This window comes from Pleurodeles waltl, chromosome 12 (genome assembly GCF_031143425.1).
Source record: "Pleurodeles waltl isolate 20211129_DDA chromosome 12, aPleWal1.hap1.20221129, whole genome shotgun sequence".
Taxonomy (NCBI): domain Eukaryota; kingdom Metazoa; phylum Chordata; class Amphibia; order Caudata; family Salamandridae; genus Pleurodeles; species Pleurodeles waltl.
In genome coordinates, this window is record NC_090451.1 from 107898300 (window position 1) to 107913479 (window position 15180).

Below are 15180 nucleotides of genomic sequence, written 5' to 3' on the forward strand. Positions count from 1 at the left end.
TCAAGAACTCACCTATCTGCACAGTGTCAATTGTACAATATTTGAAAGATAGTCAAACATGATTTGGTGGGCGTGGTTGACCTGTATGACGCTGTCGAACACCGCAAATACAATCATGTTCACATTGGTAGCCAAGGGTTGACTAAAACATATTTCAGCTTTTAGATTTCTGTTTTTTATCAGATTATATTGATCACTGTCTTCCATGTCTGGTGTCAAATCGAACGTGAACAGCATGTAGCCATCCCCATATCCTTCTCTTGATACGACGGCTCCGAGTCCTTAAGATGGTTTCCTTTTATCGACACCAGTCCAAGATATTACCTGATAAAATTCAAGGTTCCAAAACTTGGTGTGTACGGTTTCGCCGGAATCACTGACCCCTTGTGTACCAACGCCACGTAGTTGATGTCATAGTGTTTGAAATTGAAAGGGGTTGAGGTATACTGACCGCTAAAAGCTGTATTGTCCACAAACCCTATAATAATAAGTTTCGGTAGCTGTCCAAGAAATACATTTTGCTGCTGTGTTAATCTGGTACCTGTTGGAATGCAATATATCTTCAGGGCTACTCTTTCCACTGCATACTTGCCGTTCGATACTTGTAAGGCCTCGGCGTGAGCCAGTCTGACGCTTGGTGACACTTTCACTCTCTTTACAAATAAAGTGGCGGAGGGTATTACTAGTTTATATTGTTCCACATTCCCACTGATACGACAGAACGAGTCCTTGTGGGTTAGTTTGATCTTAAGATTGATACCATTGACAAGTAGGTTATCTTGGTAAAAAAGGTCCGAGTGTATGCGACCTAGGCAGTCGCACTGCCTACTGCTGGCGGTAAAGCTCGCTCTTTTTACAAAACCTTGATTGTGGCCGTCCAGAGCAGTAGCTTCAAAATGACCATAAGTATCTTTGTAGAAGAGGCCCACTGAACGCTGTGTGTCCAAGGCATCACTGCTGTCATTAAGAATACTCTCAATATATGCCCTATATGCATACATGTTATCATTTTGCATGATAATGTGATCACCGAGGCTAATGTCCACCTGATTAAACATGGTTGCTATGGGGTAAGCGATCGTTGCCACTCTAGCGTTGTTCGCTATATTGGAGCCATCAGCTTTTACAATTTTACAGATGATGTGCAACAGTGTATCGTTGAGGTCCAAACACATATCCTGGACCCTGACACATAAAACTCTATTGGCGCCAAAGGTGTTAAAGCGACTAGTGGCGATACCTCCATGAAAAAACTGTTTTTGATGCTATTCTGCTTCAGTTTTAGATACAACAGGTCTAACTCTGATTTAGCGCATTCACCCGATGCGCATTGTTTACAGGTTGATCGGCTTTCTAAAAAATATTTACGTTAGCGACCCTTCTCTTCTTCTTCTTCGAAGCTCTCTTCCAACTTACGGATCTTTGCTTGTGAGCGCTTTTTGAAGACAGCCGTCATTTTTAATAGGGGGCCAGCGGAACCCTGAACTTTGAAACACCATGCTTCCATTTAACAGATGTAGGAGACTTGTACACCAGCCCCGCTCCTTCTTGAGGTTGCTTATTCATACGTTCAACAACCGCAGATGTCACAGAACCCACCACGTCCTGCGTGATGTTCGTAGCAGCCACTTTAAAGTGTGGTTTTGCAATTAGCCTTCTTCTCAAGAAAGGCATAGCTCTTTTAAACAAACTATTGAAGAATCCCCCCCAACCTGGCCCTGTACATAGCTGGGGAACCTTGATACTATGGCGGCGGGGCTCCATATCCAGTCTGGTTTCTGTAATAATCCCTATACATAGAGGGGTCGCCGTATGTTTTCATAATCACCATGATGACTTGTTAATAGTCGCTCTCCCATCGAGGTCTTAAGTAAAGATTAACAATAACTTTCCCTTATTTAAGGGACACCGGCTCAGCTTGGTCGTCGCAGATCATGATCGTAACGGTGTCAAAATGTTTTTTACAAATTGATATGTAGTCTGGTTTGTTGTATTGTATGTTAACCATTGTGTTATTTTCACCCTTTACCTGGACCCATCACAGCAACGGTGAATAACTATCCCCTATCCTCTGCAACTCTACCATATTGCTATATACATTGAGTGTATAGAAGTCACCGTTAATATTGGGACACGACTGGTTCAGTTCTACATGACTTCTGATATGCTGCACTGTTCCTAAAACCCTTTTTAATTTACTGGAACAGTTATACTCCGAATAACGATTTGGAGCTTCAAGAAACACCTTCTGTCTAACGTTATCCTACACTAAATGGATATTCACACACGACTCAATGTTGGCTAGAGTTTTGTTGATGGCTCAGATCATCGATGCCACCGATGGGTAATATCCATATGGAAACCCGGTATGGATGGTCATAGCGTCCTGAGCACGCTTTATATTAAATATGGTGTCGTACATTGAAATCTTATTCCATGTTCTGGGGTATTGGATTTCTGTTAGGGCTTCCTCTCAATCCCCCTTCAGGTCTACAGGTTTAGCCAATTTCATTGTTTAATTAGAAATTCTGTTGTCAGGGAACATATCCTTTGAGGCATTGGAGTGATAGAAAATGGCGCTGTATCCATCTTCGCGTCTACAACGATTCCCCCATCGTACTCACACAACCTGCACGTAACTGCCTGGTATCCAACTGTTACATTTCTCAGGCCACCCCCGCCATTTGACAAAAACCTGACGGTTATCTCCGCTACTTTTCCTTTTCGGAATCTTTTCAACCCTGTTCAACCTGTGCGAATCATTAGGTACCTTCTGTAGCTCCTCCTTGTAAAAGCCACCCGAAACCTTTTCCCCATCATAGACCTTTAGCCTGTAAATATATACATCCTCTTTAGGCTCCACACTTTCCACTATGACTACCTCACCTGTAAAAGTCTGTTGGTAGCCCTTCCTAAAGACCCCCTTCAGTTTTGAAACCCTAACATGGTCACCTTCTTTTAAAACAGGATTCTTTACACCTGCACCGATCTGTCTCTCATACACAGTTCGCCACACCGTTACGAATTATCAGCTGTTACATCTATGGAGACCGTTTTGATGGTTCTGTGGTAAGTGGCGTTATACACATCTATAAATGTCTTTAGAACATCCACATACAGGTAGGTGTTATAAGCCGTGAAATATCTCCACATCTTAAACTTTAGGGTACTGTTAAAACGCTCTATGACAGATGCTTTTACCTCCGTGTGCATTACAAAATATTTAACATTATGCTGTTTTAACAATTTCTGAGATGCTTTTAAAAAAAAGTATTTTCCTGCGTCTTTGTAGTATTTGAAGGGTTCGCCCTTTCTTGCAGATCGCTTTAAAGGCTTCAGTTACACCGGAAACCACTTTTATCGCTTAGCGCTTCTGTGTAAGCGTACTTGGACAATACATTTATAACCGTTTATATGTATCAAACACTGTTATTATGCTTTGCTAAATCTTGAAGACTGATTATGTCTGCCTGCCATTGATAATCTACTTGCTCATTAATGATGGTAGGTCTTCTCTTAAAACGTTTCCTGGTGGGTTTATGGAGTGAATACTCCTCTTCCCCAGACAACCACGTCTTCACAAGCCCGTGACTGGCTGTGTTTTTATTCGGAGGGTGAGTAATTCATATTTTAGAGGTGTTGTCCGGAAAGGAGGTTAAAAGCAGTCAGACTAGCGTGGATGTAATATTTTGCAATGTATATCCCTAAAACAAGGAATACTTAAATGGAGAATGTTTGCAAAGTTGGTATTCCTCCGCAGAGTGGTACATAAACAGGACCCGTAAGTACTGCTGACGCGAAACTGCGTGAAGATAGTTTGTGTAGTTGCTTCGGGATGGGGCGACCTTCAAACGGTGCAGAGCAGAGGTCATGTCAAAGTCGGACCTATTACAGCATCACCTGATGGAAAGGTGTGGGCTGAGTGGGAATTCTGTGTCAGGACCAGAGGCTCCAATTATGCTTCTCAATCTTTACTACTCAGAAAAAGCAGCAGCCAATAAAAAACAGTAAACACTTAATGAGGCTTTGAACCTTGCCTCCCATAACCACCAGTAGCAGACCAACATAGTCTATAAACTGGTGAGGCACCATCTGACTTCCTCTTTCTTTGCTGCTCTGCAGTCAATTAAGTGCCTCCCCGCTTTTTACATTTTTTATTAGAAATACAATGATCGTTTAAATTACGATACCGTAGTGTTTTAGATTCGCTGTAAATTGCACGCTCGTTCTTGTTCCCCCTCACACCAGGGTGCGTGTTGCGCCTGTAATTTTTCTTTTCATGCAGGCAATTTGTAGTGTTACCGCCGCTTCTTTGACTTTTTTCATGTTTGTCAAGACGTGCTTTACCGATCCCGTCACTGTTTCTGTTTATGTGGCTTAAGTTATTGGCCTGATTGCCGCCGCCTCGCTGCTAATTTAACACCTGTCAGAGGCGCTTGTGTGACATATCGCGACCGGTGGGTCAGGCAAAGTTTTGCCTCTCTTCCAGGTCGCGTCTATTGCGCACCAGAAGACGTGGGTGTTTAGCCCAATTGGGCCATACGCGCATGTGCACACCCTACGAGAGGGGGAAGTGACGTCTTTTCAACTTCCTTTTCTCATAGGATGATGGATGCCAGCCTCTGGCTGTATTAATGGGGGCAGTGAGCATTTAAGCCCAAAATTGCCTTACGTTTGTTCCCAAAACTATTGATCCTGATCCGGGGATAGTTGTATTGTGGCAATCTATTTCTGGTGCCGCTGACAATTGTTCTCAGACGCCCTTGACCAGTGTTGGCTAGAGCTGTAATAAATGAAGATTTTGCTATTTGAGCAATTGAGGTCACTTCACTTTGTGAAGTTAAAACAGTGATAGGATCATGTATGATGAAGAGTACTATGAACAGGGCTTGGAGATGTATGGTCCATATGAGGACGAAGATTATTATTTTGAACCCTGTTTTGAACATGTTACTGACTCTTCAATGCAAAAATCCTTGGATAAAGTGACTCTGCCCTACACCCCTTGTCTAAAAGAATTGACGACTTGGCTGAGCCTTCGTCTTCTCTTCCTTCTGGAAATACCTCATCTCCTTCTGTCCTTCTACTGAACAACTTTGGCCTCACACGAGCAAGTTGGCCAATATTTCCCTACCTTCTCCCTCTGAGCATACTTATGCTAACGCTTCAGATCCTCCTACCCCTATAGCTTTGCCTACTGCGGCTTCTGATTCTTCCTTTTCACATGAGTCCTTACAAACTAAAAAGCGCAATAAGAAGCTTAAACTTTCCTCTTCCTTTCTCCTTTTACTTTTGAACCTTCTGATATTATTCACCCCAGGTCTTCGGATTGAGCTCCAGCCCCTGCTGTGGCAGAATATATGCAGTTGCATATTCAGAAAGGGTTTGAAAAGGAGGTTAGGTCCAGATCACGATCTGAGTGCCCTCGCCCGAAGCAGGTCTTCTAGCGGAGGGACAGCTTTTTGGGGACAAATTTGTGTAAGACATTGCAAAATTTGTCAACAACTTCACGTCCTTAGACAAATCTCAGCATTCCCTTAAAAGAATGTTTATCACCCTGTCAACTTCAGTGGTGGCTCTCTCACATGGAGGCCTTGAAAGGCAGAGCCATTTTTGGAGAATCACCCAAGATGGTGATAGAGTCAGATGCCAGTCGCTGGGAATGGGGAGCGAGATGCGGTCCTTTTTTGACAGGGGGTCGTTGGTCCTTAGAGGAACCTCAACTCCCCATCAATTATCTGGAATTCTTAGCTGGTTCATTTGCCATCAGGCCACTCTCCCCTCTCAGGAGCAATTGTTGTATTCTCCTGAAAATGGACAATGTTGCTGTAGTCAGATACATCAACCGCTTGGGGGGATGAAGTCTCGCCTCTTGGAGAATATTGCCAGGGAGTTTTGCCATCTTTGTCTGGATCAAAAGATCATGGTCATAGCAAAATTTCTCCCAGGCAAAGACAACCTGGTGGTATATTGGAACTCCTGGTTTTTAAGAATTCCAGCGATTGGAAACTTCTTCCTTCTGTGTTTCAGAAGGTCATGGTGTTGATGGGTCAGTGTCAGGTGGACCTGTTTGCATCTCGTCTCAATTATGAGATTCCAACATTTTTCAGCTGGAGACCGGATCCGTAGGCTCTTGCAACGGACGCTTTTCTTCAGGATTGGTCAACTCAGATGAATTATGCATTTCCCCCGTTTGCCATGATCCCACAGGTTGCGACGCTCTTGCTTTGTCAAGCAGCGTCTGCAATTCTCATCATCCCATTATGGAGGAGTCAAACATGGTTCCCATCCCTGCTGGAACTCTTGATTGCTCTCCCTCTGCAGCTCCCGATTTTTTCTCAACTCCTTCTGTATCCAGTAAGATCCCTGCATCCTCTTCTACTATCGGGACAACTGCCTCTTATGGCCTGGAATGTATCGGGAGACATTCTCAAGTGCAAGGCCTTTCGACTTCAGCTTCCTCATTTATACGCCAAGCTTGGGCTCCATCCACCCACAAAAGATACTCTTTGGCATGGAAAAAGTGGGTGGGTTGGTGCCTTTGAAGGGAAGTGAATCCCATGGGATCCGAGGTCAAAGACATTATAAATTTTCTGTCTGAGTGTGCTGAAACAGGACTGTGTTACAGGTCAGTAAATAACTTTAGATCAGCCATTTCGGCTGAACACTCATGGATAAATAGTAAACCTGTTGGTCAACATCCATTGGTATGTAAATTGCTTAAAGGTATTAGGGTGGCAAATCCACCTAAACCACGTTATTTGCAAATGTGGGATGTGAATGTTGAATTAACATTTTTGAAAAATTGGCCTGATAATCATTTGTTATCTATGAAACAATTATCGGCAAAATTGACCATGTTGCTTTGTTTAATATCTTGTTGCAGGGTTTCTGATGTGAAAGCCTTAGTTTTAGCAGGAAGACTGTTTTCTCCTTCTGCAATTTCGTTTCTTATTTCTAAACGTACAAAATGCATGTCTACTTCTGTGGATTATCTGGCTTTTCCGCATAATACAAATCTTTGTGTGGTCAAGTGTTTAAAAGTGTATGAAGAGCACACTGCGAGTTACAGAGCGGATCCGTTTGGACCTCTTCTCATCTCCATTCAAAAACCTTTCGGACCGGTGTCAGCGGCTACTTTCGCCCGCTGGGTTCGTTGGGTGATGTCAGAAGCAGGCATTGATATGTCTTTATATGAGGCTCATTCCACCAAAGGAGCCATGGCATCAATGGCTTTTCTTTTGGGTTCTAGGTTAGAAGATATTCTGAAAGCTGCCGACTGGTCCAGTGACCCAAGTTTAAAATGTTTTATCATAAACCAGTAGTGCATGTTTCTAATTTGGTGGTGGATCAGCCTTGAACCAGAATAATCAGAGCCTCCGGTCCTGACATAGAATACAAAATTTTCTAGCTTTGCGTTAAGAATTTTAGATTCAATTAAGGACACGGAGATGAGGATTATCCCACCCAGTAAATAAATTGAATTAAAATGTTATTTACACAATTTGTTTTGTAATGAAAGTATTTTTCCCACCCTTGAAATTACTAGTTGTAATATACTTGTCTCATAATGTTTTTTTCTTTTTAGAACCTGATTCCAAACAAGGGTGAAGTTTTGGTGGAACATCCTTTTTTCGTTTTGGCAAGGATGAATCCTTGGTTGATGTTCCTTGCGGTCAGGAGACTGTTTCTGGACTCAGGCACTGAATGATATAGCTCGTAGACAAAGAAAGAGGAAGTCAGATGATGCCTCACCTGTTTATAGACTATGTTGGTCTGTTATTGGTGGTTATGGGAGGCGGGGTTCAAAGCCTCATTAAGTGTTTACTGTTTTTTTATTGGCCGCTATTCTTTTTAGTAGTAAAGATTGAGAAGCATAAACCTTGCCTCCGTGCCCTTAATAGAATCTAAAATTCTTAACGGAAAGCTAGAAAATGTTGTAATCTCCAGTTTCTACAAAATGTTACATGCGGTGAGCCATCTTCAACTGACCCTAAGTTTTGCCGCTTTAAAAAACTGCATTCTGTAAATTGTGTCTTCTGTCTTTTAAAAGTATATGAATGTGCTGAAAACATGTCAATTCGAAAGACGCATATGGATAAAAAAACACTAAGGCTGACTCAAGGTGTGCTAAGGCGCCACTTAACCACTGTACACTTTGTAATTCCGTAGTACACATTGACAAGAACTGCTTTCCAGTTGTGTGCAATAATATGACAACAAAAATAAATATAGAAATCATGTACTTCAGAGACTGGGATTCTTCTATAAACAGTCTCCCACCTCTCAGTACATGAAGCATTGCTGGCTCAGTGGCAGAATTCTCCCCTGCCATGCGCGGGGTCCGATTTCAATTCCTGGCCAATGCACATCTGTATTTGTACATTTATTTTTAATATGTAAATTCTGAACTATTTTCAAAGATTACAAATGAGCCTAAACACACATTTGTGCAAACAGAGCGCGCTGCATCAATTGTTCATGCGTGAACTAGAACAGTTCACTGGGTCCTTCATTGGAAGCAGCTGCAGGGTCTCCTGCCCGCCCCTGGTGTTTCACGTGGAAATGTTCACCCATCATGCCACGTCTTTAACTCTTTGTATACAATCGGCTTTAATACACTGTCCTCCGGGCTTTAAATGCACCGGTGCTCGCAGGTACTGAGTACAGGCATGTTTTTCTCCTCCTGAGTACCGGTACTCATAGTGGCAGCCGAGCCAACCTTTAGAGATTAGGCATGCACTTGCATCAACCACGCCGGATCCAATTGCTTCACAATACACAGATAATCCAAATGTTTATTCTGTAGTTGGAACAGCCTTTATTGCCATCGAGAAAGAAAGAAAGAAAGCTTAGAGGGTCTGTGCGCCTGCTGCAGGTATTTGCAGTTAGCCATCTGGTGATAGTTCTGAGAGGGCAGCTCTCCTTTGTCAGAATTTGATAACATTTTTATCATGAAGGTTGTTTCTAGTAAACTGTAAGCCCGTTTACAGCGCTGCGAAGCTGCAGGAAGCTGTTTTGTACCTCAGTGGTTGTCAGATACTCTGCATGGTGTGGTTTGCTGTAACTGAGAAAAATGTGTTTCTAAGAAGAGAAGGAATTCTATAAAATACAAATGAAAATTGGCAATGTCTTTCTCTCCAATCACAGGGCGTGGACCGCCACTCTCGCGGGGTGTGTTGTTCCACCCCGGTTGTCCTCTAGAACAATACATGTGGTTTTACTGTGTTTACTAAAACACATGAAGATGCTTTATTTAAAAACAGTGTGATCCAGGTCTTCAAGGACATTAATGGGAACACTTGCATATGCTGTGTAGGACTCTGGATTACCTCTACTTCTGTCAGTAATGAACCAGAAAGGGGTGTGGAGATATATCTTAGAATGAAAGAAACAAATATTAATCATGCAGCATCAGAAAATACAAACAAAATAATAAAAACCTCTAAAGTGCAACAGTCAAGATACAATGTAAGCACATGAATAAGCGGCCTCCTCTCATAAAGCAGTGGCACAGAGCAGGTGGGTGTAGAGAGAGACTGATGTGCCATAAACCATGCGACTCAGTACTTCATTCATTTTGTTGTGCTATAAAGTGTTTATTTGCATGGGTGGCTCCTCTGCTAAGGTTTAGGAGTGTCACCCCACTGCTTTTATCAGAAGAAAAATAAAATCATTAATAGGAGTGTTATTATCATTTTATTTTTCAATCAGCTGAGCCAAGTTAGGGCAGGGTGGGGCTGGAGGGAGGAGTGGTTCATGCACCAAACGTGTGCACGTGTGTTTGCCTGGCCATGTTGGGGGGGCCAAACACACATGAGCACTTTGCATTTCTCCTCCCGGCTGTATTGCCCAGCCAGGAGGAGAACGTGCACAGGCCTTTGCCCCCTCTGTGAGTGCTGAAGCAGGCCGATCACACCAATCACAACGCTGCTGTCATGCTGGTGACAGCTCCTTCGTCATTGGCTGAGGGGAGTCTGGGAGCCTGTGTGTTTCCGGGACGAGGAGGATGGAGGAGACAAATTCGCTTCTGGAGGAAACAGCTACGTTTTTTTATCCCACCACCCCTCCACCCCGTTCAGTTGCAGCCACCACTGTTTACATGATGCCCTTTCAGGACCTGTGGTTTCCTTGCAAATTTATGAGAAGATTATGTTGGAAACTGCACTATGTAATTTAAATACCACCTGTTTCTAATGCACAACAATACAATTCTGATGTGAATAGATGCCAACTTAGTAAACACAAACAAGGCACCACCCCTAGCCACCGCCTACTACTCAACTTAGTGAGTACCAGCACTTCTTTTTCCCTTTTAAAGCACTGACTGTCCTGACTGACTGCCAGAGTCTGGGTGCACTGTTCACAGATCCCTTTAAAGTTTGATAGAGTCTGAGGTTAGAAGCAAAGCTCCCCATGTGCGGATTGCATAAACACTGCTCTTACAATGCAATCTGAAAGCCACACCGAGAGAAAGGCCTTAATGAAGTGAGGCGATGTGCAGGCCCGTTTACCAAGATGTGTTCCTGTTTTGTGATGGGCCTGAGATGTGAGCCCTCACACCAATAAAGGTCATTTATACAACAAACAGTATAATAAGAGTTTAATAAGTGATTATTACAACTTCTTAAATCACTGCCAGCACATTATTAATGATAGAATGGAAGGCTGGGTTACAATCGGATAGGATTAAAATGCATGCTTTTTTGTCACATGAAAAGTTTTCTGTGAGCACAAACCCTCTGAGCTTTTCTTACAATGGTTAGAACGTGTGATCTCTGCGCTTAACAAGGATACCTGCAGTACTTAATTTGTGAAACAAATATCCCCAGAGCCCGAATCTGTGCTCAGAAGCTGCAGCTGTTGCAATGAAACATTGGCACGCAGAATACCGAAGCTGACAGTTTAAAAACCGCCTCTCATACCTCTTTAATCCAGTCCCAGAGACTCCCGTCCCCTTTATCTCACTCCTGCAAGTTCTTGCTTTCTCCTTTTATGGCAGGTTTGCCCTCTTTTGGTTCCTTTGTTTAGTTTTCCTTTCTTGTACTTGGTGAATAAATGATGTGGGAAAAATAAGTGCTGGTCCCCAAAGATAAGTGCCAAAGCCCCACAACAGCAACCACCGTCTCAAATTAAGCGCTGCCTGCAGTAAATGGTTTATAATATGTATGATTCTGCACTCCCTTTATATAAACCTGTCTCTAATGTCTTTATAGTCAGAGACTTGTGACACATGCAGTAGTCTATTGTAAAGCATTGACGTAGCTGCTCAACTCTAATAACTTATTGTCACAATGCCTGCTGCACATCCTGCAGCTGAGGGGAGAGACAGGTCAGACCGTGCAGCATCATTAAAGCAGCTGTTTAGGGAGCAAACATAGTTGCTTTTTTCTTCTACTGTTTTTCTAGCTGTTCAGGGACAAGCAGAAAGGAGATATGCATTGCAGCATGTTTATTTTTTGTACTCTGAGGATAATCATAGAAAAGTTAGAATCTTTCTTGATGTTTCTACTCATTCTGAGTTATTGTGCCTTTTTCTTTCGAAGATATTACTTATATTTAACTAATTATAATATCTTTTGTGCAATAAATATCTCACAGCTTTGTTTATGTGTTTAATTTTACACTAAATATTCTATTTTAATTCTTTATGTTTAAAATATTCTCTCTCCGATATGAACGAGCTATGCACCAACGATTCAAGTGTTTGTGGGAAAGGTGATGGTGTGACAATATACTATAAGAAATAAAGTACCCCCTGCTCTACATGATAAGGATATTCCAAGTCACCTCGGCGTTCCACAACCTTATAAAGGAACTCCGCCTTCAGCCTTGCTTCTCTATATGGTAATTGAGCTCCTCAGTGACTTGCAATATCATAATAATATATTGCTCGGGGACTTTATCCCATATATCTTGTTGAGCTGTCAAACATGGATTACAAGCCTGCGACATGCTGGTTGCAGGTAACGCAATTAATAAAGCAAGTTAATCTTTTAAGCTATTTTATTATTCACCCATATGACTACTGATTACAGATGTATCTCTATGATTATTGCAATAACTAATAGAGATCAATTAACATTATTGTGGACCACATGCCTTAGCCCGTTAAGCTATCTTAAAACAGAGTCTGTTTGGATCAATAAAGTAAGCCAGTACAACTTACAATGTTACTTTGTCTTGATGTCAAGTTCTTTAGAGACATACTGTGTAAAAACCCATGAACATGTATTTGTAATTTGCTGGGTAAATTGTCATTAACTTTGCTCCTCGTGGCCTCGCCTATCATGAGTGCAGTGTTTGCTCACTGGGCTATAGGACATAAACTGCACCTCACTGATGTGGTCCAACCTGAAGGAAACTGGTATGTATATTGTAAGGAAATGCCTCCTGGCATGGTTACCCCCTAACATTTTGCCTTTGCTGATGCTAAGTTGTGATTTGAAAGTGTGCTGGGACCCTGCTAACCAGGCCCCAGCACCAGTGTTCTTTCCCTTAACTGTACCTTTGTCTCCACAATTGGCACAACCCTGGCACTCAGGTAAGTTCCTTGTAACTGGTACCCCTGGTACCAAGGGCCCTGATGCCAGGGAAGGTCTCTAAGGGCTGCAGCATGTCTTATGCTAGGGCAGCAGCATGTCTTATGCCACCCTGGGGACCCCTCACTCAGCACATGCACACTGCCACACAGCTTGTGTGTGCTGGTGGGGAGAAAATGACTAAGTCGACATGGCACTCCCCTCAGAGTGCCATGCCAACCTCACACTGCCTGTGGCATAGGTAAGTCACCCCTCTAGCAGGCCTTACAGCCCTAAGGCAGGGTGCACTATACCACAGGTGAGGGCATATGTGCATGAGCACTATGCCACTACAGTGTCTAAGCAAAACCTTAGACATTGTAAGTGCAGGGTAGCCATAAGAGTATATGGTCTGGGAGTTTGTCAAACACGAACTCCACAGTTCCATAATGGCTACACTGAAAACTGGGAAGTTTGGTATCAAACTTCTCAGCACAATAAATGCACACTGATGCCAGTGTGCAATTTATTGTAACATACACCCAGAGGGCATCTTAGAGATGCCCCCTGAATTCATACCCGACTTCTAGTGTAGGCTGACCAGTTTCTGCCAGCCTGCCACACACCAGACATGTTGCTGGCCACATGGGGAGAGTCCTTTGTCACTCTATGGCCAGGAACAAAGCATGTCCTGGGTGGGGGTGCTTCTCACCTCCCCCTGCAGGAACTGTAAAACCTGGTGGTGAGCCTCAAAGGCTCACCCCTTTTGTTACAGCGCCCCAGGGCATCCCAGCTAGTGGAGATGCCCGCCCCTCTGGCCACTGCCCCCACTTTTGGCGGCAAGGCTGGAGGAGATAATGAGAAAAACAAGGAGGAGTCACCCACCAGTCAGGACAGCCCCTAAGGTGGCTGAGGTGACCCCTATCTTGAGTTTGTAGGATTCACCCAATAGGATTAGGGATGTGCCACGCTCCCCAAAGGGAGAAGTCACAAAGAGTGTGTAGCCACCCTCAAGGACAGTAGCCATTGGCTACTGCCCTCTCAGACCTAAACACAACCCTAAATTCAGTATTTAGGGGCTCCCCATATCCCAGGAAATCATATTCCTGCAACTTGAAGAAAGAAGAAGGACTGCTGACCTACAAGCCTGCAGGGAAGGAGGAAGACGACAACTGATTTGGCCCCAGCCCTTCCGGCCTGTCTTCAGCTTCGAAAACCTGCTCCAGCTACGCATCCGACAGGTACCAGCGACCTCTGAAGCCTCAGAGGACTGCCCTGGACTACAGGACCAAGAAACTCCTGTGAACAGCTGCCCTGTTCAATACCAGCTACTTCTTTGCAACAAAGAAGCAACTTACAAAGACTTCACGTTTCCCGCCGGAAGCGTGAGACTCTACACTCTGCACCCGACGCCCCTGGCTTGACTTGCAGAAAACCAACACCTCAGGGAGGACTCCTTGGTGACTGCAAGCCCGTGAGTAACCAGAGATGACCTCCCTGAGCCTCCACAGCGACGCCTGCAGAGAGAATCCAGAGGCTCCCCCTGACCGCGACTGCCTGTAACAAGGGACCTGACGCCTGGAACCAACACTGCACCAGCAGCCCCCAGGACCTGAAGGAACCGAACTTTGATGCAGCAGTGACCCCCAGGTGACCCTCTGCCTAGCCCAGGTGGAGGCTGTCCCCAAAAGCACCCCCTATGCCTGCACCGCTAGAGTGACCTCCAGGTCTCTCCTTTGAAACCTATACAAAACCCGACACCTGCTTTGCACACTGCACCCGGCCGCCCCTGTGCCGCTGAGGGTGTGTTTTGTGTGCCTACTTGTGTCCCCCCCAGTGCTCTACAAAACCCCCCTGGTCTGCCCCCGAGGACGTAGGTACTTACCTGCTGGCAGACTGGAACCGGAGCTCCCCTGTTCTCTATAGGTGCCTATGTGTTTTGGGCACCTCTTTGACCTCTGCACCTGACCGGCCCTGAGCTGCCGGTGTGGTAACTTTGGGGTTGCCTTGAACTCCCAACAGTGGGCTGCCTATGCCCCAGAACTGAGACTTGTAAGTGTTTTACTTACCTCCTAATCTAACCTTTACTTACCTCCCCCAGGAACTGTTGATTTTTGCAGTGTCCACTTTGAAAGTAGCTTATTGCCATTTTTACACAGACTGTACATGATATAGTTTTTATTCAAAGTTCCTGAAGTATCTAAGTGAACTACATTACATTTAGAGTATTAACTGTAAATCTTGAACCTGTGGCTCTTAATATAAACTATATAAAAACGTATTGGCCTGGAGTAAGTCTTTGAGTGTGTGTTCCTCATTTATTGCCTATGTGTGTACAACAAATGCTTAACACTACCCTCTGATAAGCCTACTGCTCGACCACACTACCACAAAATAGAGCATTAGGATCATGTACTTTGCCACTATCTTACCTCTAAGGGGAACCCTTGGACTCGGTGCACACTATTTCTTACATTGAAACAGTATATAAAGAGCCAACTTCCTACATATATCCAGACACAATTCCTATGCTTGCTGTTTCAAAGTGCAATAGGAGCACCTCACTAATAAGTTGTTGTGTGATCGCGTTCATAGCAGATGTGGGCTGCTGATTTGACCTGGACTGTTCTTATTTTATCAGAACCAAGGCTATTTGCAT

The 15180-nt window shown here is 43.9% G+C and overlaps 1 protein-coding gene across 1 annotated transcript; it reads right to left on the reverse strand.

The window, feature by feature from the left end:
* Positions 1 to 320: 320 nt before the first annotated feature.
* Positions 321 to 1175, reverse strand: LOC138267074 (uncharacterized protein F54H12.2-like). Its single transcript, XM_069215922.1, has one exon. The coding sequence runs from the start codon at positions 1173 to 1175 to the stop codon at positions 321 to 323; it is 855 nt and encodes a 284-aa protein (XP_069072023.1).
* Between the last annotated feature and the right edge of the window lie 14005 nt (positions 1176 to 15180).

Coding starts and splice junctions, on each gene's coding strand:
- LOC138267074 (XM_069215922.1), bottom strand. CDS start 1,175: ATGTGTTTGGACCTCAACGATACACTGTTGCACATCATCTGTAAAATT.